The sequence below is a fragment of the Hibiscus syriacus genome, unplaced genomic scaffold, assembly GCF_006381635.1.
Source record: "Hibiscus syriacus cultivar Baekdansim isolate YM2019G1 unplaced genomic scaffold, ASM638163v2 tig00116997_pilon, whole genome shotgun sequence".
Taxonomy (NCBI): Eukaryota; Viridiplantae; Streptophyta; class Magnoliopsida; order Malvales; family Malvaceae; genus Hibiscus; species Hibiscus syriacus.
The window spans coordinates 639,055-663,946 of NW_024063513.1; the positions used below are offsets into that span (position 1 = coordinate 639,055).

Here is a 24,892-nt window from a genome sequence, read left to right on the forward strand (position 1 = left end):
TTTTATCTGATTTTCGATTTGAATTCTGATCTGATATTTGACATGGATTCTGATATGATATCTGACATGAATTCTGATATGATACTTGACTTGGATTCTGATCTGATACTTGATCTGGATTTTGATATAATACTTAACCTGATTTATGTTTTGATTTTTGATATATCCGTTTACGGACGAACATATTTTACTTGGGGTAATGTTGGAAGAAGTATACCTGGAGGCTCATCGGCTGTGTGCTCAGGGCCTTACTTATTGGCTCCTCGGCTGTGTGCTCAAGGTCTTATTGGACTTGACGGTGGGTATATGGTTCTGGGGAACCTACACATTTTGGACTTGACGAATGGGGATATATATATATATATATGTTTTAAAAAGATATGAAAAGTTACATGATTTTTGGGAACACACTAGAAAACCTATTCTGATCCCCTGAACCTAAACATCCCAAATATTTTCCATCAGAACTGAATACTACATGTTAATACTTGAAATATCAATGGGACCTCAACTCAGCTAAAGAAATTTGTAGATATCTGAACCAATGAGGAAATATATGTTTATTTGTATATGCACGTTCTTCAGCATCATCTAGTAATTCTGTATTACTGAGCTTTCAAAAGTTCACTCTGTTACTCACCTTTTCAGGTTAAAAGAATCGTACCATTGCATCTATCGACATCAGTAAGGAAGATCTTCCGGTGTTGCTTGCAGAGTATGGTACCTGTGATTAGGGGGCATGTAATTGTATTTTGTTTTATATACAAGTCTGAAAATCTGTTTTATTTCGAATATTGATAATTTTTATTTTGTACTCATAAATGATTTTATGAGTTTACAAGTTTTAAGAAAAATTTTAAAATTTCCGCTATTTTTACCGTGGGTCGCTCCAATGGCCCTAATATGACAACCCATATCGGATCGGATTACCCGTATCGGTCTGGGGGTTACAGAATGCACTGAAGTCCATCTGTTAAATAAAGGTTAGATTAGATGGGAACAAATTGTAAGTGAAAACATATGCCAACTATGTACATAGAAAGAACACTACTTAAAAAATGCAGCATTTCTGTTTGTGTAGTATAACTTGTAGACAAATCACTTGACTACAGTAAGCATCATACAACCTTCGGTTGGTTCAAACTGAATAATCCTTATACTATGTCCGAAATAATTGTAACAAGAATTTTCTTCTCCTTATTGGACATAACCAAGCTACCTGAGGAGTGCATGCAAATAAAAACGGCAAAATCACAATTGCCTGGTTGAGCTAAAATGAATCAATGGATCATGTTCAGAAATTCGGGAAAATTGGTATTGGAGCCAAGTATGCATTTCAAGCAAAATCATGGTTGCCTCTCCTTGCTGAACTTTTTTCACAAAATCAACGGGTAGCCTGCACAAAAGCAAGACCATAAACTCAAGTATGAGAAGCATGGTCTTGTAAGAAAACAGGACAGAAAATCAATAAACAAGATGGAATATGAGAATAACGCATGTCCCATACAGGATTTACAGGTATATATCATTGAGATATGGCGAAAACCGGGGATGTTAAACATAAACTTGTCCACAAAGCACAATCATACAACTACATGAAATAACTACTTATTGGAAAAGGGCCACTAACCACATTGACTTGTCAAAATACAAAAGCTGCCAACAATGTATGCAATACAGCCCAATAGATCATAATGCCAAGTCGTAAGGCTGGTTGTCGCATGAGAGCCCGATCACAAGAAACCCTGGCACATTACATAAACATAGTTACGTGATGAAAAGCTTCTTTTGGAGTGTAAATAAATAAATAAATCTCAGTCCAAATGAACTTTGCACTACTTTAGATGAAAACAAACTGAAGAGAAGAAATGACTCCTACCATAAGCCATCTATCATATCGGTTATTGGTCTTGAAAACCTTGGAACAACCCTTGATGTGGTAAGTGATTTGAAACCATGAACTGAGAAAACAAAAATTAAAATGCAAGGATTAAAAGACATGCATTTAATCAAAAGTTATCTTCACGTGAAACAGAAATAAGTATAATGATATAAAAAATTTAAATAGGAAAGGATACCTTTATCTTCGTCTTCGTCTTCTAACCTATTATTATCACCATCATCCGTGTCTATTGGAATAGCAACTTGATCAATATTGACTTTCCGCAAACTACGCACTTGGGATGCTGTAGAGGTCCCTGCTATTGCCCTCTTGTTTATCTACACAGATAGTCAGCAAAATTGATAACTCAATATATGTAAACATATTGATTGTGCTATTGATTGTGCAGAAGCATAACTGATTAAAGTGAACTGGAAAGATCAAAACATGTAACAACTTTTAAAATCATTATTATTTGTTAATGTAACAGACTTCTTTAGAAGCAAAATTATCAAATGCTGATATATTTGCCGGATGAATTTTTATTCTATAGCTTGATCTCATTGCATCTATGTTTGTTTCATGAAACCAGCCAAGATGTCTACCTCCCAGAGTAAAATGTGAGACATTGATAAGAAAATAGAGAAACAGCAAACTGTTAGATAGAAAATAGATTTCATGGCTCGCATCTCAGTTTTGTCCATCACTAGCTTTCTGAAGGTCCTAATAGCATGATGTTCAAGAAAATTGCAAACACACCAAATAACTTACCAAAGGTTCAACCTCCAAGATTTCAGAGTTCAAACTAACTGCCTGACCCACATCTCCCGCACCTGCAAGCAAATTTAACTGGGATTCCTTCTCATGCAAAGTCTTCTTGAGAGTTTCTTCTTTGCGAGTCAACTCATCCACTTTACTCCTTTCTGCTTGCAACAACTCATCCCTATTTTTAGCAACCCCTCGAAGGTCCTCCAGTTCAGATATCATAGAGCTAATCCTCTTATGTATTATTTCCTTGTATTCAGGCACCTGACTATGCTTTGTATCAAAATGAGGATCAGGTAAGCCAACCTGAGGGACAATCGATTCAAACCAAATCAGAAACTCATTTATCTCATCTGAGTCTTTTTTATTGCCAATTTGTGATGCGGCAAGAACATCATTGGTGCATCTTGTGACTTCTTGTCTTAAGAAGGAAATCTCAGAATCCCGATCTTGTAGTTGTGATTGCAGCTGTTCAACCTGGTTAATAAGACTTTCTGATAGGGCACGAAGCTCATCAAACTTGCTCACGGTGATGGAAAGCTTTTTCACAGCCTTTCCATGAGAAACTTCAAGGTTCTGTAAATCTGTGTTCTTCTGTTGCAGTACTTTTTCCAGTTCCTCAATCTTCTTCGTCAACTCTTCCATTTGGACCTCCTCCTCATCAAGTGCTTGCATAAGGGCTTCAATTTCTGTCAGTGAAGAGCATTCACAAATGAAGATTCCAAAACAAAATAAATATGCAAGGAAAATATAAAGTAGGATTCAAACAATGAAACATGCCTTTGTCTTTCGACGATAATACATTTGTCAGTGATTTGATTCTATCCTGCAATTCCACTGTGTTGGCTTGCACATCCTGCAGTTCTTTTACTCTTCGCTGCAGTGAAGTTTGTTCTTCCCTCATTACTTCCAGTTCTTTCTCCAAATCATACACAAGGGTTTTTGAGGATTGAAGATCTCGTGAGTAATTCGCGGCAGACGCTTCAGCTAACTTGATTTGATCAACAAGCTCCATGCATATCCTCTCTTTCTGGATATCCTTCTCCTGAAGCTCTTTCTGCAAAGTTGCTATGGTCATTTTCATTTCCCTTTGGCTTCCTTCAGTAATCTCTGCTTTCATATTCAAAAAATCTTTCACTGTTGAAAAAAGTTTATCTGCCATAGTCTTGATATTTTCTTCAGAGGCAACACTATTTTGTCCACTGAAAGAAAGTACTCCAGCTGATATTACAGGCTTCCTGTTAGTCACCAGATCTGCAGCAGCCAAATTATTTCCTAACAGCTCGGCATTTTGATTTTCAATCTCCAAGACAGAATTAGAACATGCTTCATAAAGCAAGGCAATGTTTCTTCTCAGCACAACAATCTCCATGTCTTTCTCTTTCCCAACTGATTCTATATGCATAATGTTTCTCTTCATAGCTTCAAATGATTCTGTCATAGAATTTCGTTCTCTGCACAAGATCCCCAATACATTCCATATCCCATGACCTTTCTCTTGCAATGATTTTGACTGCACAATCAACTTTTCTTTCAGTGCAGTAATTTCAGTTCTCAAATCTTGCAGGTGATGCCAGATTAAACCACAAACTTCAACTATTGCATTGTCATCCAAAGGGTCCTGCATATTGACAGCTGGCCAAGTATCCACAAATTGAATGTTATCCTGAAGAGGAAACCAAGAAATAAAATAAAATTAACATCCTATTCATGAAATACCCCAAAGAGACAAAATGTGATTACTTTTTTGGCCAATCAAAAGGTTTTTTGTCCAATATAGTTTACTTGCATGTAACTCAAGGAGAAAGAAAATGGTAGCAATACGGGAAGTACTACCAACAATTGGTTGCAGAAGGAAAATACAAAAGGAACATGACAGAGACAAACCACCATGTTTCCCGAAAATGGCATACCCCAAACTGAAAGCACAAAGGAAAGACGAGTCATATGTTACCTTGTCCTGTAAATTACTGGATGTACTGTACGGTGAGCCAGACACATCTTGGGAATCACCCCCTTCGACGCATAATTTAATGTTAACCTCCAAATTTTGCAGAAATTCCAAGTCCTTTGAGAAAACATTAGATAATAGGTTATGAACATCATTGACACCCTTACTCAGAGCATTTATACTAGATTGAAACATCATTAATTCAGAATATTGTTTGCTTCTTTCTTCAGAGTGATTTGTAGATAACTTTTCAAGACGTGAGAGAATTTCAACTTTTGCAGCCTCTGAGACATCCTTTTCTTTAATGACTTCCGTAAGTTCACTGGAAAGTTTTGCTACATCTTCCTGAAGAGTGTCGTTTCTCTCTTGCACTTCATTCAACTCTGCAAGCAGTAGCTCAGCAGCTCTCTTTGACTTCCATGACTCTTGTTCTGAAGAAGCTGCAGCTGCACGCAAATCTTGGAAGATTTTCTCAATTCGTCCCAACTTCTCTACTGGATCAAAGATATTAATAATTTCACCACCAACATCAATGTCAGCTATTGCATTTGATATCCTGCTCAAAATATGCCCTTTCTCCTCCAACATATGCTCAGTTTCTGACAGTTGGTTCCTCAGGTACAAACTATCTGCTTCTAAGGCTTTTATTCTTTCAGGGTAAACAGAGGAGTCCCTCATCTTCAATTCATAATCAGCCAGAGCATTTTCCCGGTGGCTGAGCTCAGATTTCATGCATTCCAGCTTGACATTCATCTCTTCAATGGTTTTTTTCAGACTATCCCGCTGCTGCACCAAAGATTTCCCTTTTCTAACAGCAACATTTAATTTTTCTCTAAGAGAAGCCGACTTCTGCTCTTCTTGGTTCAGGAGCTCTTGCAATTCCTGCCTTTTTGTTTCAAGTGTTTGAACTTCAAGAAGCAAAGATTGATGCTTCCCAAAGATTTCATCTCTTTCCTCCTTTCGCTTGCATCAATTCATGCAGCATTGCCTCCAGCTCTTTCTTTAAAGAAGCTACATCCTCCTCAGTATTCAGTGTGTGTCTGCTTTGAGCTTCATCAAGGGTTGCATCACCTGGCTTGGTCTCCACAAGTTCAGGACACAGAGACTTGAGATTAGCATAATTCTCTATAAGCTTCTTCAATAATCCTTCCAAGCATGCAGTACTACTGCCACCTGAAACCAAATCTTCAGCATCAGCGTCCTGTAATACATCAGAAACTAAGTGCTGCAATCTCCTTATTTCACCATCCATCTCAAGAAGATGTTCCTCCTCCTCAATCCTCTTAACCAATTCTTCTTGCAAACTAGTAACTCTAATATGAAGTTTTTCATTCTCAACTTCAAAATGAGCTGCCTTTGCCAAAAGGTTATGATGATTAGAAGTTGTAGTCTCCAATCTTTCAGAAAGCTGATCCCTCTCAAGCATAACTGATTGAAGGTCTGCCTCAAGACTAGATACTCTCTTTTCTGATTCTTCCAAATCAGTAGCTAGTGACCCACTATAATTTTCAAGACTATCAATCTTCTTCTGCAAAGAATTTCTTTCATGATTAGCATCTGAAAGAGCATCCCTCTCCAGCATAACTGATTGAAGGTCAGCCTCAAGACTAGATACTCTATTTTCTGACTCTTTCAAATCAGCAGCTAGTGACCCACAATAATTTTCAAGATTATCAATCTTCTTCTGCAAAGAATTTTTTTCATGATTAGCTTCTGAAAGTGCCACTCCTAACCATTCAATCTTTTCTTCAGGTTCCATGGACCGCAATTGTGAAGGCATATAGATTCCATCCAAAAGTTCCTCCCATTTTTGCACCAAGTGGTTCCTCTCCATTAAGGACTGTTCCAGCATTTCATTTTGTTCTGCCAACCCACAAAATTTGCTCTGAAGGTCCTCATATTTTTTTCTCAAGTCCTCCCCTAATGTTGAGCCTTGTTGAGCATCTTCTTTCCAGGTATCCACAGAAACAACACCTGCATCAGAATGTAAACCTCCTATTGAACTTTGTTGTTCCCAATCAGTGGGAGGCAAAGAATTACCAGCGGTGCACCTTGCTAGCCAATCAACCTTTTCAATAATATCTCTAGAATGAAAATGTTCAGGCAGATCCAGTTCTTCTAAAATTTCTTCAATTCTCTGCAGTACGGAGTCTTTGAGAAGAAACGATTCTCTTAATGCAGTAGCTGAATTGCGAATGTATGAAAGTTCAGATTCCAGAGCATCCACACGCTCACCTGCCTCTGAGTAAGTATGCAGTTTTATTTCTAATTCCTGAATCCGGGCATCTTTTGCTCGTAATTCCTGAGAGCATTTCTCTAGTTCAGCAGATGTCTCTACAAGTGACTGCTTAAGGGCATCACGCTGAACAACCAAACCTTTTCCCTTTGCCACAGCTATGCTAAGCTTTTCCCTAACAGAAAACTCGCTGCTCTGACTGTTCAAGTTCACTTATTTTCTGTTGTAACTCAGAATGTGCAGTCACAAGGACTTCCTTTTCCTGGAGCAGGCTCTCTTTCAGTGTGAGGATTTCCAGTTCCTGCTGAAGCCTCAATGAATCTAACTGATGTATCTTTTCCTCTAATTCTGTCAATTCAATCACCTTAGATCCAGACTCCTTTTTGCAATCACTTGCCTGCTTAACAAGTTCTTTGTATTTCTTAACAAGCAAACAAACTAACAATTCAAAGCTGGAAGCAGGCGCTTTATCTGATTCAGTTCCATAGTCTTCCAGTTCTACAACATTCGCAACATGTTCTATAAGCTTTTGAATGGTATTTGAATCAAGGCATTCTCTGCTCATTTCCTCGATGTCTCTTGTCCTATTCATCAATTCTGAATTAAGCTGCTCATTAACAGACAGGAGATGTAGCCTTTCACCCAAAACATTCTCCAGTTTTTCAATGAAGATTGTATACTTACTATAATCTAAGAGATCGGGAAGCTCCTCAACTTGTGGGTTTATCTGAGCCTCACCCAATGCGCATGAATCAATCACAAGTTTCTTTAGGCCATTGTATATATCCTGTAGCATCCGTGTCAGAAATTCGTTCGTCCTGAGCAAATCATTATACTTCTCATTCACTTCTTTGTGTGAACTAGATACTGCATCATGACCTGCATGAGCTGCTTGTAGTTTCTCCTGCAGATCTTGGATTGACTTAATGGCAGAATTAACAGATGTCGCAACCTGGCTACTTGTATATAAAATATCATTGCTGTTATTTGAGAAGCTAGAGTTGGAAACCCTCCCAACATACTCATCAAGCCTCCCGACTGTTTCAACAATCTGAGTAACCTGAGATTTCCATTCTAGTTCAAATGTCAAAGCCCTCTCAGATGCTTCCTTCTGTGAACGTTCTAACTGTTGAATCAAATCAGAAGCCATCTCATCTGACTTTTTCTGTAGATCAGAAAAGTGACCCTGCATTTCTGTAAGTCTCAACTGATACTCACTCAATTTCTGAGAAAGCTCAGCATTTTCTGAACTACAGCCACTTTCTTGCTTCTTTAGAGCTTCATAAAGAAGCTCAAGTTCATTGTTCTTAGCTTCAATTAAAATTGCATGCTGCTTAGTAGCTTCATATAGAACCTCCAGCTCAACGTTGCTTGCTTCAAGATTATCACTGTATTCCTTCAAAGCTTCATGTAGAACCATGAGCTCCCCAAATGTCAAATTAACAGATTTTCTACGATCCCTCTCTCCTCTATATAAGGAACTGGCATTATCAGCATCCTGAACCATAAGCTTAAGTACTGCCCTCAGATCTTCTGTCATCTCCTTAGTAGAAATAAACAACAGGTCCCCCAGCGATTGACATTCAATCAAACCTCTTTCCTCAACCTCAGCTTCATCATGAGGCATCTTTGACTCAAAGGCTTGAATTAGTTTCGATACTCCGGGCACAGCTACTTTACTGTTGGACCGCTGTAATGACACTGAGTGGGAGTGCATCTGTTCAATTGCCTTTCCAAGGTTTTGAAATATTCTTTCAGCCTCCGTCAAGTGTTCCTTCAAGACTAGAAAACCAGAACAATCATCAAATATTTCCTGCTCAAACAGCTCAAGTGACAGCCCACCAGCATCAATAGGTAAGGCTTTCTCCAATATCACAGTGGATAATTCAGGATCTCGCTTCCAAGGGATCTGACAGCAATGTTCATTTTCAGTAGCATTTTCATGAACCCCACCACCCACTTCCAGATTTTCTACTTGAATCCCAGCTTCAACATTGCGGGTTTCCCTACTATCAATTTCTGCAATCCTGACCCTGTCTGCATCTAGACTGGCATTGAGTAAACTATTTTCCTCCATTAGTTTCTCAAGGCGTACTGTTACTTCTTTTAGCTCAGCCTCAAGTTGCATGTGTTGCCCATGTTCTGTAGCTAACTGCTCCTGAAGAACATGCAGCTCAGAAGCAAGTCTCTTGTTCTCATGGAAAAAATACTCCTTGTCCTCCTCAAGCTTCTTTCTCTCCTCTGTAACTAAAACAAGGTTCCCATTCAAGTTGGACTTCTCATCTTGTAAAGCCTGAAGTTCAGACTTGCACTCTCCTAGCTCATCTACAAGGCATGCATTCCTCTCAAGAACCTTGTTGATGGAAGAGCGAAGCACGGATATCTCATCAATAAGCTGCAGACAACGTTGATCGGATTCCATATGAAGATCAGACTGCTCAGCAAGCTGCAAGTACGATATATCTTTTGTATAAGTTGTGAGATATAATTCCTCTTTCACTTTCTCAAATAAACCAGGATGGTAATATGGTGCTAAACTATCAGGCCCAACATCTGCGGTAGAAACTAATACTTGCAAGTATAGCAGATGCCTATATTCATCTTCATCCAGACTTCTTATCACCTCTACCAGCTGAGATAGTCTGACTGGTGAACCATCTCTGAGAAGACAGGGTCGGATCTGATAAGCTTGCCCGTTTTGTCAGATGAGATCTTTCATGACTATCATCCCGAGACACAAAGGACCCCTTAGGTAAATGTTGCTGTTTTTCTTCTGAAGTCTTGTCATCACCATAATCAACAGATGGAGAGCACATTTCTTGTTCTTCTTCAACATGTGAACAAGATATTACTCCTTCAGCATGTTTATCTGTCAACTGATAATTAGCAGCCAAACTTTCATCTGCCTGGGAACTGCAGGCAACCGCGGTAGATAGAGATGCATCATCTAAACTGATGGACTGTTCTGCCTCACTGGATTGCCCCTCCACACTAGTTACTTCTGAAATAGCCCCTTCAAAAGGTTTAACACAGTCAACATGCTCGGACAACGGAAGTTCACCATCAACTTCAAACTTTCTTTCACCACTTCTATCAAATTGGTTCAACCCCAAACCATCAGCTTCCTGCATTGACCCTACCCAGCAACAAACAAGAACTTAATTATTCATCAAACCATACATAACTCATCCGAAATTTACCCAATGCAATCGCTTAACACAGTATATGAGAAAAGAAATTAAAAACTATGTACCAAGTGAAGAAGAGCACAACCTACATCTGTACCTGATGATCTTCCCTTTGCTTGAGATAAGGACATATCAGGAAAATCTTGTGAAAACAGTGGATTGTGCCCTATTTCCTTGTTAGCATCTTCCAAATCTAGTTTAACCACTGTCCCTTCTATGGCAACAACTGACGTAGATGGATGTGGCAGAATACCATGTTTTCTTCCCCCTTCAGAAACCGATTTATCTGCAGTTGAGGAAGGTATTTCTGTGCTCATCATACTGTTAACACACGGGGTACTTTCCCCTCCATTAGAGGCTGAAGAATCAATATCACGTTCACCAAGGGCTACAACCTCAGTGGGTACCCAGCATTATGGGGTACTACAGTTTCAACATTTCCTGCAACAGATATAGTAAGCTCTGGTGATGAAACAACTGCAGTAGAATAAAGCCCAGAAGGCAGTAAACTCTCTGACGACTGTGACACATCCAAGTCAACGGCAGTAGATTCCCCTTCAGAGAACTGTGGCGGGACTGTTGGTTTGGAAACAGAAGATGCTGCATCAGCATCAGATTTGTTGGATTTTCTGGAAGACTTTCCTCGACTGCTACTTCCTTTACCATCCTTCTTCTGGCGAAATTGTTGAAGCTGAAAAATATGACATTAAATGATATATTAACCAAACCTACCTTAAAAACAGACAAAGAACTTGCATCTCATATGCTAAAAACAAAATGGCTATACTAGTAAATAAAGGAAACTAAAACACCAAAACTTAAAATCCTATGGAATGTTCAGAATATGAAAGACAAATTTGATTTTCTTCAGCTCTTTTCTTTTTTTTAAAAACACTAAACTAAACATGGGTTGACGAAACACTAGAAATCAGTTGCCAGGGTGGTAACAAATCAAAATCAGTAGGACCATGATGGCGAACAACGGAATTCCTACCTCAAAGAAAAATATAATTGTTGAAGAGAAAGAACATAACCAGACAGCCAATCCAATTGGTAAAAAGGAGATCAAAGCCCAAAATCAAGGATGAAAAAGTAAATATAATGGAAACCTTTTGACGTCCGGCGGCGAGCAGATCAGTACGATTCATGCTCTTGTCCATCCGATCTGCTCCTTTTTTCTCCCACTCTGGTGACTCCGGAAATCAAAACCAAGACTCAACTACCATCAGGATCTCCCTCTTAACTACGCCCACAACAAACAATCTTGAATGAAAATAACGAAAACAATTACTATCAATTTATATAAACATTGAATCCACCAATAGGCTCAGTGTTCGACCATGTCAGTTGAAGGTTGTTGAAAGTACATACGTATGTGTGTAACTTTAATGGGAAAATTTAGCAAGATGAATAACTTAGTTTGGTTTTCTTTTCCAACATTTTCAAGTAACCGAAAATAAAACAGAATCGTCAATCCCAGTATTCAAAAAATAAGCTGCTAAATATTCAAATCCTGAACCAGAAAATCACAAAGAAGGCAAATTTGATTGATGGCCAAAAAAATGTTGAGAGATTTCAATATCAATACCTGAAATTTCCGTGCTTCGCAAAATGAATTACTTAATTGCCTTTTCTTTTTCTAACATTTTTTCAAGAAATCAAAAATAAAACAAAAGCCTATATAAATTCAAAAAAGAAAGAACAAAATATTATAATCCTGAACCAGAGAATCATAAAAAAAAAGACAAATCTGATTGCCGACAAAAATAATTGTTGAAGGATTGCAATAGCAAATACCTGGAATTGCCGCGATCTGGTCGATAACGTGGCGCCGTAGATGAGGTTTTTTTGGTACCGAATTTTGCTTCAGATTTCGTAAGTTATGCGAACTTGTGCGGGTGCCTGTAATTTGTGTTCGTATATTTTATTTTATTTTCTTTTCCCACTTAGATCTAAAGCAAACTTCTGCATCCTTGTGTAGCTGAAATGTCCAACTCCGATAACTTTCGCGGCTTGCTTACTTGCCTGCAACGTTTATGTGCTGGATTTGGTTGATGTTGAAACCCAGATTGACGGCAATGGCCCAATAGAGCTAATATTCGTGTCCAAATCATCCTCTTAAAGAGCTTCGATCCCAAAATCTGACGGTTGAAGGCCCATTTAAGGATGGCATATTCGGATTAGGATGGTCTAGCATTAGACGAAAAGCCCGATTACTTGACTAAAAACATGTCCCTACAAAAAGGATAGTATCGAAATCTCATCTTAATATTTGATAAAATAATTATCTTGAATCTTATTTTTTAAATAATTAATTTATATTTTAAACAAATATTAAACTAATACTAATTATATATAAACAAATAAATAGTTGTTTAATTTACTGTTTTATTTCTAAATGAAATGAAAAATTAATATTATTATTAGAAAATCGGTCGAGAAACAAGTACCTATGCTAATTGAATTGCTCTCCTAGTAAACAATAAGGCTTTTAAGGGATTAATTGGAAGCAAATTTTGAGTATACACGTAGAGTTTAAAAAACAACCAAATCAATTTATTTATTTATTATTATTATAAAGTTTATTAAGACTGTTTATTAATTATCAATTTATTGAGCCATAAAAGGTGTTTAGATTAAGTGGTTTCGGCAAAGAGAATGTTGTTTTTCTTAGAAAAATCGGATTCAAACAACTGTATCTACAAATGGTGTATACATTATCAATAATTAAAAAAATTATAAACAAATATTGTCTTATAAACGTTTAATATACCTTAATATACTTTAAAAAGTCATTAAAAAGAACATCCCTAAAATTAAATAGAGGAAAAAGAGAGCCTTAAGTCAGTTGATTATAAAAAAAATTGATTAATTTCAAACAGACCATTCAATATACCTCAATTAACTGTTAACTGATGACAATGTTCTAAGGTAGCTTCTGTCTCAAAGCCATCTTTTTTTCTCTTGACGAAGTCAGTGGTAAGTGAAACTAGAATCTTTATTCTCAATGGTAGATTATACCAATTGTCACTAAACCATTGAGTTTATTTTATTTTGACCACTAAACTAAAAATAGTATAAATTTTATCACTAATGTTACAATTTAGTAACAATCTAGTCATTATTCGTTAAACTAATAAGTAATAATCCAGAATTGACATATCTATTTCTAAATTAATAACATTTGTAAATTTTATAATACTAAACAATTCAATAAATTTAAATATATAAATTTTAAGATAAATTATTTATTTAGTCACTCATATATATATTTTCTATGACGGATGACTAAAATAAAAATTACAATATTAAATATAATTTAAAAAAATAAATGATCAAAATAATAAATAAATGACTAAATATATAATTTACTCTAAATCTTATCTACTCAATTCTTATAATTGTGAGTTTATGTGTGTGATTTTTTTTATTGCCCTCCAGTTCCTAGGCTTCGCCCTGATTAATATGGATCAACCTGGGTCGCACACCTGATTTTGGTGGGTGAGTCACCCATCGGGGATTTTCTGCATACACAATGACTCGAACCTGAGACATTGCTTAAGCGATATCAAACTGCTTACCACTTGAATCAATCCCGTTGGTTAGGTGTGAGATTTAGTCTAACTAAAAACTCGAAAATTGTAGGGTTTTGTTGAGGAAAAAATGAATGATGAAGACTATTAGTATGTGTTTATAAAAATTTAAAATTCAAACTGTTATTTAACATTTGTAATAATTTTGTTAATGTTATAAGAATTTATTAAGTTAATTTGGTGGTTGAGTGTTTAGCTTTGTTCCTAAAGGTATTTGGTATGAATCTCATAGAAAGAATTATTTTCCATCAACAAAATGACATCGTTTTGAGCTTTTTGAGTATCAAAACGATCGTGTCAAAACGACGTTGTTTTGATGAGGGAGTCACGTTATCGCGGTCATAGAATGGAGATGTCATGTCGTCATCCCATTAATGAATTAACAACGGATGACATAATTGTAGTTAAACATAAACATTATTATTAAAATTGATAAAATTAAAACCATAATGACATAAATGACTCCAAAATTAAAAATTAAAAATATTTGAAGTAGTTTATTATAAAAAAAAAACCAAAAAAAATTACACTCAAGGATAAAATAGATTATTGGTATTATTTGAAGAAAGGGCATAGGTTTGGTAACGGATAAGCATAGGTAGGGATAATTAAGATGACAGGGCAGCCATGGGTCATTTCTCAAATTGACCGAACTGCATCCAATTATAAATCTATTAAATTAATTGATCAAACCCAGGCCTTAGAATATCTGCCTGCCAACAGGGAAAAGTCCACCATCCGCAAGATTATTATATTGCCAGTTCTTGTCCAATTTCTTTCTCAATTTATCATCCGCTCCTTTATAAAAATTAACTAATGGAATTAATTTAATCGACAGTCAAATTCTTGAATTTGGTGTGGGGATGCTTCTTCAAAGTTTATCAAGTTATTACGTGATCATTACCATGGACAATAATGTGCTTAATAATCAATGGCACTGATCTTTATAAAATTCAGTTTTTATTGTGTACGAATTCAACCATTAACACCCACCACGTTAACTTGTCACAGATTTTATAAAATCCTATCTTGCAATAAAAGGATTTTAATTTTACGTCGTGCCAATAATTTAGACGGATAAATTATTTAATTTAACCGAACAGCTTAAATTTTATTTCGAAATCTATAGTATTTATTAAATAGAGGGTGGCGATAAGTTTCAAAATAAAATATTTTTTATTAAAATTTGTTAATCATAGTAGCAATTATAAATTTGTGGGCCACCCCCCAAGTAATTATTCCACGTGGAGCATTGATCTAATTTTGCCTTTACTTCATGGTTCAAGTGTTAGGTTACGAGATGTTATTTATATGAGTGAAGTACATATAATGTGTTATTTTATTAAGCCGCTTAATTATTGAAAGTTATAAAATGTTCATTTCATTATAGGATGTGCATTGTTGAGTACTTAAACTATATAAAGTTACAAAATTATCATTCAACTATTTATATGTTCTAAATCTTTTTTTTTAAAAAACTAACTTTCATCTGATCTGGACGTTAACATGCTGAATGTTTGAGATTATATGATCAAATTTTATCATATGTCATTTAGTAGATTAACGTTAAGCTCAGGCTACTGTTAATTTTTAAACAAAAAAAATACTAGTTTAAACATATGAATAGTCTAGTGATTTTTGTGTAACTTTTAATAGTCAATGAACTCAACAAAACAACTCTATAGTCGAAAGACCATTTTATAATATTTAATAGTTGAATACTCAACAAAATAATATCATATTATTAGGGATCAGTCGTATACTTTACCATATTTATACTTTATTATTAATTATTTATGAATGAGTTGATGTCGTAATTAATGAATATAAACTTAATTGATTTAAACATTATTATTCTAAATATAAATTATAGATTTTTAAATATTATTTTATATGATTGAATTGAAAGGATTATAGATTTTTTTTTTAAAAAAAAAGAGAGAATGTGGATATAGTACACACTTGGATTTTTTAAATAATGTTATCAAATTTATTAAAGTGTAGACTTTATTTCATACAAATTGATTACAAATATTCCACCGAAGATAAGTTTTCCATTAATAACGAATAATACGGCTTTAGTTCCATGATAAGATGTTGAAAGGTGTATATTAAGAAGGTGTCAACCCGCGTACTAAGTTCTTAGCCTCCCCTATTTCGCCGGCGGCACATATTAGCGTTAAACCTCGCCCCTTCCTTTCTGTATAACATATGGTTACGTATACACTATATATAGCATAACATCGTACAAATGAAAAGCCATTTTTATATTTTATCCAACCTAACCTAATCTCATTTTAATACTATCCCTTGTCGTGTTTTCTTGTTTTGTTTATCCATCTCTCTCTCTCTCTCTCTCTCTCTAACTAGCTAGGAGCTGAAGAGCTTTGCTTCCCTCTTAAGAATTGACTATCAAATAATGGAGGGACTATAGATAAATACCCTTCTCCTTGTTGGTCCCCTGAGGGCACTTCATTGTTTTATCCTTCTCATCTTTTTCTTTGTTTCTCTCTGAGGACAAAAAGGGCTGAAGAAGTGGATTTTGTGGGGGGAGAAATGGAGGTTCTCGTGGGCCTCACGTTCGGCATGGAGGCCGCTACGTCGGCGGCGGCTACGGCGACGTTTGTTAGAGAGCGGCAGCCTGAGGAGAAGAATAAAGGCTCCTCCTCTTGCTTTTTTCTCAAGGAGGATGTCGACGTGTCATCGGAGAGTTCGCCGTCGATCGGATCGTCGGGAGGCAGCGATGATGAAGAGGAAGACGACGTAGTTTCATCTATGGCAAGTGGAAGCTTGGGATCGTTGGGTTCTCTAGAGGATTCTCTTCCGATCAAGTTAGCATCTCTCTCCATCTCCTCTTTTGTTTTTCAAAACTTTTCGCTCACTTCGTCAAACAATCTGTTAGATGGAATATCTTAAACTCAAATTGGATCCAATCTTTTGATAGGAGGGGACTGTCGAATCACTATGCGGGAAAATCAAAGTCATTCGCGAATCTGTTAGATGTAAGCACGGTAAAAGAAGTGGAAAAAGCTGAGAATCCATTCAACAAAAGGAGGAGGATTTTGCTTGCAAACAAACGGTGCAGGTCCAGGAAGACATCTTTCTATTCATGGCAAAACCCCAACTCCATGCCTCTTCTTGCTCTGAACGAAGACGATGAAGAAACGCCATCAACATCGTCAAATGATGATAACCCGGCAACAATAAAATCTGAATCGCAGCAAAGCGAGCTCAAGGTCACTCACAAGTCGCAGAGTTGTTTTTCTTTAACAGATCTACAAGTACAAGTTGAACCTCAATAGCACTTCTTTTTTAAACATCAAGATGCATGCTTCATGTTAGTTTATATATGGTTAAGGAAATATATTATCAGAAATATTAATTTTTTTAATATTTTTCGGTAAAACGTTACTTAAAACATTATTTTTTTTATTAGAAATGTTAATTTTACTAACTAATTTATGGTATAACTCAATATTAACATTTTTGGTAAAAAAAAATAATATTTTAATTAACGTTTTACCGAAAATATTAAACATTTTACGTAGAGTCCAACATTAACATTTTCAGTAAAAAAAAAATTAATGTTTTAGATAACGTTTTACCAAAAATGTTAAAAAATATTAACATTTTCAATAATGTATTTCTTTAGTAGTATATTAAGACTAACATACTTAGCCCAATTCTTCATGGTTTAGATTATTATTCCTTGTGTTGTTTGTTGTTGCCCCTTTTTCTTCGCTATTTTACTCGAAGAAAAACAAAAATTTTAAGTAACTTGATATATAAAGAGTGACACGTATTATAAATTAAACCTTAAAATTAAAATTATTTTATATTAGTCTTTCAACTATTACCCACATTTTGAATTAGTCTTTAAACTTCAAGATATTCTATATCAATCCTTAACTGTGGATATCATTCCATGTTGATCATTTCGTTAACATATGACCTAAAAAAATATTATATTTTTGAAGGTCATAATAATATTTTAGAAGGTTACAAATTTAATTTTGAAAATCTTCAAAAGAATAATAAAATTAACAATATATTAACGGAAAGACCAAAATAAAATGATATTGATAGTTTGAGGATTGCTATAAAATACTTTAAATTTTAACGACTAATTTAGGATAAGGGTTGGAATTTGAGGATTAATATTAAATATTTTAAAGTTTAGAGATTAATTTAAAATTAAGGATTATAATTTAGGGACACAAATGTACAATTTTCTCATGTATAAATAAAAAAAGATTTTTGCAAAAAAAATCACATTTACTTTATTATATTTAGACTTTTTTTTTTAATTTCAAAAGGATTGACACGTAGGAATATAATTTATATATTGATGGGTATGGATGTATGCACATGTCATGTTCATAAATTAGGTTTAAACTATTGGGTTCTTGTGTGTTTGGGTTGTATGATATTAAATAATTTAAATGGATGATGGATGACATTTCCCTTCGTCCATTTACAGAAGGAAACCCCAAATGGACCAATTTTCTCTTTAAATATTAATTATTATACTATAAAAATATAAGAGTTTAATGCATATTTGACCACTGAATTTCCCAGTTTTGTTACTTTAACCCTTAAAGAATTTTTTGTATCATTTTAGCCATTGAACTTACAAACTATTAACACCACCGTCAACACTAAGAAGGATCAATCCAGCCCTGCTAAAGCCATGGCTACGGACATATATACACTCTCAACATGAGGAGCCACTCGAGGCAATCAGACAACCAACTTGTCAAAATCATCGAACACATCCTATAAAAACCAAGGTAATCAAGTGGATACGTTCAGTGACCAAATATGCATTTAACCTTAATTATAATTACAATGGAGTAGTATCTTATTTCAATTTGTAGATGCCATCTGAATTTTCTGACTACTCTTCCAAGATAGACGTAGCGACAGCCGGAAAACTAGGGGTGTTTAATGAGTTGAGCAGCTCGTGAGCAGTTCGAACTCGACTCGGTCAAAACTCGGTAAAAGCTCGATTCGGGTTGATTCGACTCGAGACCTTAACGAAATGAGTTGAATAAAATCCAACTCGACTCGATAAATTCGCGAGCAGCTTGTTAATTTTTCAGTAATTATTTTAAAAAACTATTTCATTAAAAAATTAATAATTTACTAATAGATAATAAAAACATGATAAATAACTAATATATTAATTTATAGTATTAGTAAATTTTACTTATAGTTAAAAAATGAGATAAAAATTTTAGTGAGCTTAACGAGCAATGAGCATGAGTTGAACAAGTTTTTTAAACAAGCACGAGTTGAGCAAAATTTTAAAAAGCTTAACAAGTCGAGCAACAAAATATTTTAACAAGCACGAATTGAGTACTGCCCAACTCGCGATCGACTCGATCAATAATCACCCTTAGACAACGGAGGATATTCCTTTTTCCTTTTTTAATGGGTAGTCATTTAAGAATATGGAGAAACTCAATGAATTGGAAATTCTAAAATAGAAATCTTAATTTAAGATACAGGAAGGTATGGAGTATAGTGAGAAAATTAGTTAATATTTTGTCGTCAATCTTATTTTCACATAATTATGTTAAATATTAAAAAGTTGTAATAACTTTTGTAATCTGATCATTCTTGACTCAGCGAAGCTCCAGCCGCCGCCAAAATTACTCCCCGATTTCTGAGAATAACGACCACGTGCTTATATATGCAGTTGATTATCAATTCCTATGAAGCTGCACATTTTGTGGATGAAGAAACCTGAACTTTCATAAGGTGAAATTTTGGAAGCGGCATTACCAGAGAACCATTCTGGAAGACGGTGGACGGTTATTTATCTAATGCTTGATTTAATATGGAGCAACATTACTAAGGAAAGCTCCGAATTGAGTAGTGCCATTATTATAAAAAAAAACCCACAAAAAGGAATCCTGTTTTAACATCGACAAAAAGCATCTCTCTTTTCTAATCAATGTTCATTGACCCTTTTACTGTAGAAATTTGTAACTCCGAATACAACAGTGTCGGACTCTTGAAACCGGTACTACCCCTAGATACAGAGAACACAACAAATATGAAGGTGTCTATCTTCTAAAATGAGAGCAAATTACCTGCATTTTTAGATCAGTATTTTTCTTTTTTGCATTTCAAAGGAGATTGAGACAGGCAGCGGCTGACAAACTAAAACAACTAAACAAGAATGACTTCCAGTATTGGTGGAACAACTGGCGTCAAAATTCGGCGCACGATCAACTGCTTCCCTTTTGTTTTAGAGTGATCTTATCCCCTAGACTGAGGGCAATACCCTGGGTCTTGCTCCTTATCCTGATGTACCCACTAAGCTTTCCATCTGCTTGTTTCTCAACACTCAAGTTTACCAAGGCATCCTCCCCAAACACACTTTTTGCATACAGGTTAGCGGCTAGGAATCCACACTCATCGTCTAGCGCAGATCTGAAACACATTCCAGCCAACAAAAAAGGAGTGACATAAAAGAATGCATTAATAAAAATACAGATGGAATAGATTTACAACTGGGTTCAACTGCAAATTCTAAGAAATTTATTGAGTCACAAGTCAAAAAAACCATAAAATAGATGCATTCTGAAAACCAATATGATGTTAATTTGTTATTTTACAAATTAAGCATGAAATATTCATTTTCAGAACGACGTGACATGTAAATTAAGCCCACCGTCGCATTAAAATTGTAAAATCTTTGTATGCAGAAACCATTAACTCATTGGTTTGTTTTGTAATTCTATGTATATTTCTCAGTGAAGTAAAACTTACACCGGAGTGAGACACTTCATGTTGGTTGACTTGATAATATGTTCAAGGAATTCCTTCTCATCTTGGATTACTGTGTTAACAGCAACCTGAATCACAAAAATCAATAGTGAAAAATAATATTGACACAACAATAGGGATAGAAACTGTTAGATTAGTCCTAGGGGAACTTATGATATACAAAGTGAACTCAATTAGCGGTGAGAGGGGAATAAGTGGTAATCAAACACTATGCAAGGTCATGAACTACATATAAAATTGAACTAAGATAATTGCATTCCGAATAGCATACTGAACACATTATATTAAAGCATAGTATGGTATCAATGTTGGGATATCTAAAGGAATGAGGGTCGCTGCTGAGGATGCAAGCTGGTAATAACAGAAATAGTTCAACAAATACCTTGTTTTCCCATTCAAATTCAGCCCACATAGTTCTGAATGCAGCATCAGAACATACAGCAGGAGAAATATAATCCATGATATCAATATGAATGTCATTAAGAACAACAACATTTCTTTCGAGCACATTTGATGTCTCATAAACAATGTTGCCAAATATGACTCCAGTCTCAGTTGACGAGACCTTGATGTTTGCCTTTATTTGTTTACTAGATTCAGGAGCTAGGGTATAATTTTGCGGACGCTCCACAAGTTTCAGATCACCCATAGTTGCCAACTCCAAGCACAAATTCTGAAGAGTTTCCTTGGTCCGGTTGATAACTGTGATATCAAGAACAATATCATAGTGATGAACAGTTACATAGGCTTCTGCATATACTGGATCACTAAATCCAGTAAGTTGAAGAATGCGGTTGAGCTTATTTGCATCATCAGCATCGTTGATGAACTCTCCAGTTGCACGTTTTAAATCATCTTGAACCTCATCCTCCAACTCCAGCTGACTCATACCCTGGAAGTTCAAAAAAAAAATCAGAAACAAAAAAAATTCCAGAAACAAATACGTAATTTCATGAGAAAAAAATCCGAGAATCAATAACCATGAGATGTACAAAAACAAGGTGGTAAGGCAATAAATTCTAGCCAAACAAACAAAATACAACCATACAAACTTAAGAAAAACAAGCTGATAAGGCAATAAATTCTATCCAAACAAACAAAATACAACTATACAAGCTTAAGAAAATGCATATATGACCAAATATGGTACAATAAACTTGGTATAAACCAAGACGTTAAACATACTCATAAGATAATGGGCAATAAAAAGCTCTCACCTTCCTACTCTTCAAATGGTAGAAATCAATAAGGTCATCTGGTTGTGCATGAGAAACCTGAGCCTTTGCCTTTAATTCCTCAGTTTCCTGCAGCTGTTTCTCCGATAGCATTTTCACAAAACTCTGACGACAAGATTGCAACCATATTTTCCTGATGTCATCACCAGTATTGCACAACAATCTTATGCACAGAACAATCCTATCATGAGAATCATTATCAATTGGGTGTGGAAGAACAGGAGATTGTCCTAATTGCAGCATAGAGACAATGATCAGCAATGCTTCTGTGGTTGCTTTGTTAACTTCAACTTTTGATGGCTGTACCTCCTGCAATCTCAGAACAAGTTTAGTCAGTGTGCAAGCAACAACTGCCCCAAGGAAAAAATCGCCAGTGAGGAGAAGAGATCTGAGATTCCCAGAAGCCAATGATCCCTGAACAACTGTAGGAGCAGAGAAAGCTGTTTCAGAGGCAGCACTCTGGGTTGCATAAGTACCATCAGCAAGAATAGCAGGTCTCCTTGAGGAAGCAGTAATGGAGTTTGCTTGCGGTGTTTTCTTAGAAGCATCAATACCTTCTCCTTCCTCAGAAACGGAGTAGAAAGGTAGCTCTCCGAGGCACTGCTTGATGGTTGCTATGCCACTCTCAACTTCAGAAAGAGATAGGCAATACTCTCCAATGACCCAAAGAGCACACGAGCAAACCCGCGTAGCTCGGATCTGATAGAATGTATCCAATAGCCTTGTTATAATGGACACCCTAAGCTTAGGGTTGGTCTCAATTATTTCTCGAACAAAAGCCACAACATCAATAGCTGAAGCAACATTACTGTCACCCAAGAAATCCATAAGCAGATGCACAACTGTGCTCGCAACTTCTGGGAACTTGATTGCACAGGAATGAATAGCTTGAATAAGCATTTGTCTGTATTCTCCATTCTTCTCAAGCTCTCCACTTGAGTCTCACAACTTCTTGAACATAAGAACAACCTCATTGATGTTTCGTGGAGTTATTAACTCAAGAACAATATCAAGCGTCTTTCTCTGGATGTCAAGATTTGGACTTGAAAGTACCCTAAGAACATCCATGATCAAATCAACCATAATATCTCTATGAGAAGACTTGAGCTCATTCAGTCGGTCAAGTACAATAAGCTTTACATTGTTGTCGCTTTGAGAAAGAAGAAGCTGACAGTAAGTGTTGGCAGCAGCTCTAATAGCAGTGGGAGCAGACGACAAAGAAACAAGAGTGCTAGCACACTCATAAATAACTGCAGTTGATGGGGCATTCAATAAAGATATAATAATCTTAATATATTTCCCTTTCTCCAAACGATTTGTTCTGCAAACCTTACGGATCAGCTCCAAGACAATCATCTGAAGCAGTTCACCCCATTCAGAAACCCTATCGACATGGGTCAATAGATAATTAATGGCTCGATCTTGTGCACAAGTAAATAACATAAGAAATGCATTTCGCTTGGCAGATGCATCCTGCTCCGTTGAAAGGACCTTCTCAATCATTTCAGGTGCATCAACCAAGAGCTGCTCACCTTGTGGAAGCTTATATATCGACATAACAGCTAATATAGCATTCCTCCTAATAAATGGGTGCCGATGGTCCAGATTTTGCAAAACTGAAGGGATTAGTGGCTCAATAATCTCTGTCTCATTCAAGCGACAGAGAAACCGCAAGGTAACACCACGGATATATTCATTGGATGTTGAAGATTGTTCCTCAAATTTTGGCAAATCAATATCATTTCAGGTAATACCCTCCCTTTTGTATCAGTTTTCTCAATTATCTCCAAGTACAGAAGCAAAAGTTTTTGGACTGTGTGGTCCTCTGAAGGCAAAACATATCTGACGATGGTGATAAAGAGCTGGGGAAGGGTTTCACCATTCAATAAAAGCATAATTGCTTTCTTCATGGCATCAACCTTTGCAGGAACATCATTTCCTTCAAGTGCTTCTTTAATCTCATTAGCGATTGCAGGTGTGCCTTTGTCAAAGTGAATAAGAAGAGTACAGGACTTCTCCATTTCTAGAAATTTCCTGGCAACACAAAGAAAAAATAAAATATTCAAATATTCAACCAAAAATATGGTAGAAAATTAGGATTCTCAAATAAGAAGAGTACAGGACTTCTCCATTTCTAAAAATTTCCTGGCAACACAAAGAAAAAATAAAATATTAAAATATTCAACCAAAAATATGGTAGAAAATTAGGATTCTCAAAGCTAGGAGTTAAATAAATATATCTCCAGTACAAAAATATGCCAGTGAAATAACAATTTTAACATTGCATTCAAAAATCAACCAGAAGCTCTTATATTAGGTAGCTTGGACAGAGAGATCCATTTTGAACAAAGAAGAATAATTACTTCAAAGGTCATAATATTGGTTGAAACTGAAATGATAAATCAGTTCCATGATGATGATGATATATCATTATTAAAGAATTTGCAGACAGGACTTGTATAACCAATAACATTCACTCGTTAATGTACAGTTTAGGGGAAAATCTGGTTTGAATCTCATACAAAAAGCTCCATTTGGTACACACTTTTTGATGGATTGTCCATGCTAAACGGACTATCAAACTAAGTCATTCCTATTTGACATAAATAGTATCCATATCTACAACTCTAGATCTGCATAAAAAAATATTGTTATTTCAGCTTAATTATAAACAAATAATCACTGTAGATCTGCCCGGAGAGCAAGAAAGAAACAAGATCCATTCATTTTTGTCTTGTTAATTCCAACACTAGTACTGGCTTCACCAAATGAAATCAAAACATAACGATTTTAACAAACATATACGCTATCACAGCATTAACACGACGAAAAGAAAAGTGTGACAGCAAAATCAGATTTAAATCCATAAAGCACATTTAAATTCCCCGTTTATAAGTTATTACCGTGAAGGATTCAATCACAAAATCCATTTCGAAATCATAAACCTAAATCGAAAAAATTCCCTAAAAATAATATATTAAACGAAAAACAAAGGCACCGAAATCAAGTAGAAAGTAAATCAATAGATCTGGAAATTGTGTAACAATGGGAGAAAGAGAAAGAGAAAGGGGAACGAACCTTGAGCAATCAGATAATTCGAGAAGGGAAACCGGTTGGTGAAAGTGAAGCAGGTTCTTATTTGAAAGTTGAGAGATTGGGGAAATTACAGAATTTAAAATAAGGGATACGAGTTTTTCTTGTCTTTTTTTCCTCCTTTTTTAGAAATCGAGGGGAAATGAAGAAG

General features: G+C 35.6%; 3 protein-coding genes and 1 pseudogene across 5 annotated transcripts; 1 reads left to right on the forward strand and 3 right to left on the reverse strand.

Moving 5' to 3' along the window:
• Positions 1-1,035: 1,035 nt before the first annotated feature.
• LOC120194232 (sporulation-specific protein 15-like) lies at positions 1,036-9,256 on the reverse strand. Its single transcript, XM_039196606.1, has 9 exons — positions 7,082-9,256; positions 5,614-7,029; positions 4,602-5,561; positions 3,428-4,313; positions 2,654-3,336; positions 2,079-2,220; positions 1,880-1,961; positions 1,631-1,745; positions 1,036-1,396 (listed from the first exon to the last, which is right to left on the reverse strand). The coding sequence occupies exons 1-8, from the start codon at positions 9,254-9,256 to the stop codon at positions 1,643-1,645; spliced, it is 6,447 nt and encodes a 2,148-aa protein (XP_039052537.1). The 3' UTR covers positions 1,036-1,396; positions 1,631-1,642.
• Positions 9,257-9,426: 170 nt separating this feature from the next.
• LOC120193848 lies at positions 9,427-12,015 on the reverse strand. Of its 3 annotated transcripts, none has more exons than XM_039196275.1 (4): positions 11,820-12,015; positions 11,132-11,260; positions 10,108-10,713; positions 9,427-9,970 (listed from the first exon to the last, which is right to left on the reverse strand). In XM_039196275.1, exons 3-4 carry the CDS (start codon positions 10,340-10,342, stop codon positions 9,438-9,440), a joined length of 768 nt encoding a protein of 255 aa, XP_039052206.1. In that variant the 5' UTR covers positions 10,343-10,713; positions 11,132-11,260; positions 11,820-12,015; the 3' UTR covers positions 9,427-9,437. The 3 variants fall into 3 exon arrangements, with proteins under 3 accessions (XP_039052206.1, XP_039052207.1, XP_039052205.1); XM_039196276.1 differs by having other exon boundaries at positions 10,120-10,713; positions 11,132-11,265; XM_039196274.1 differs by having other exon boundaries at positions 11,132-11,265.
• Positions 12,016-15,962: 3,947 nt separating this feature from the next.
• Positions 15,963-16,943, forward strand: LOC120193849. The gene is made up of 2 exons (XM_039196277.1): positions 15,963-16,446; positions 16,560-16,943. Exons 1-2 carry the CDS (start codon positions 16,172-16,174, stop codon positions 16,915-16,917), a joined length of 633 nt encoding a protein of 210 aa, XP_039052208.1. The 5' UTR covers positions 15,963-16,171; the 3' UTR covers positions 16,918-16,943.
• Positions 16,944-19,725: 2,782 nt separating this feature from the next.
• On the reverse strand, positions 19,726-24,892 carry LOC120194019 (annotated as a pseudogene).

Bases quoted from the DNA above. Each gene is read 5' to 3' on its own strand.
- LOC120194232 (XM_039196606.1), bottom strand. From the start codon at position 9,256: ATGGAATCCGATCAACGTTGTCTGCAGCTTATTGATGAGATATCCGTG. The intron at 7,030-7,081 runs GTGACTGCACAT...TTGAACAGTCAG, and splicing joins TCCAGGAAAAGGAAGTCCTT to AGCAGCGAGTTTTCTGTTAG. The intron at 5,562-5,613 runs GTAGCTTCTTTA...AATTGATGCAAG, and splicing joins CACTGAATACTGAGGAGGAT to CGAAAGGAGGAAAGAGATGA.
- LOC120193848 (XM_039196275.1), bottom strand. From the start codon at position 10,342: ATGATGAGCACAGAAATACCTTCCTCAACTGCAGATAAATCGGTTTCT. The intron at 9,971-10,107 runs GTTGTGCTCTTC...GTTGCTGGGTAG, and splicing joins ATCATCAGGTACAGATGTAG to GGTCAATGCAGGAAGCTGAT.
- LOC120193849 (XM_039196277.1), top strand. From the start codon at position 16,172: ATGGAGGTTCTCGTGGGCCTCACGTTCGGCATGGAGGCCGCTACGTCG. The intron at 16,447-16,559 runs GTTAGCATCTCT...ATCTTTTGATAG, and splicing joins GAGGATTCTCTTCCGATCAA to GAGGGGACTGTCGAATCACT.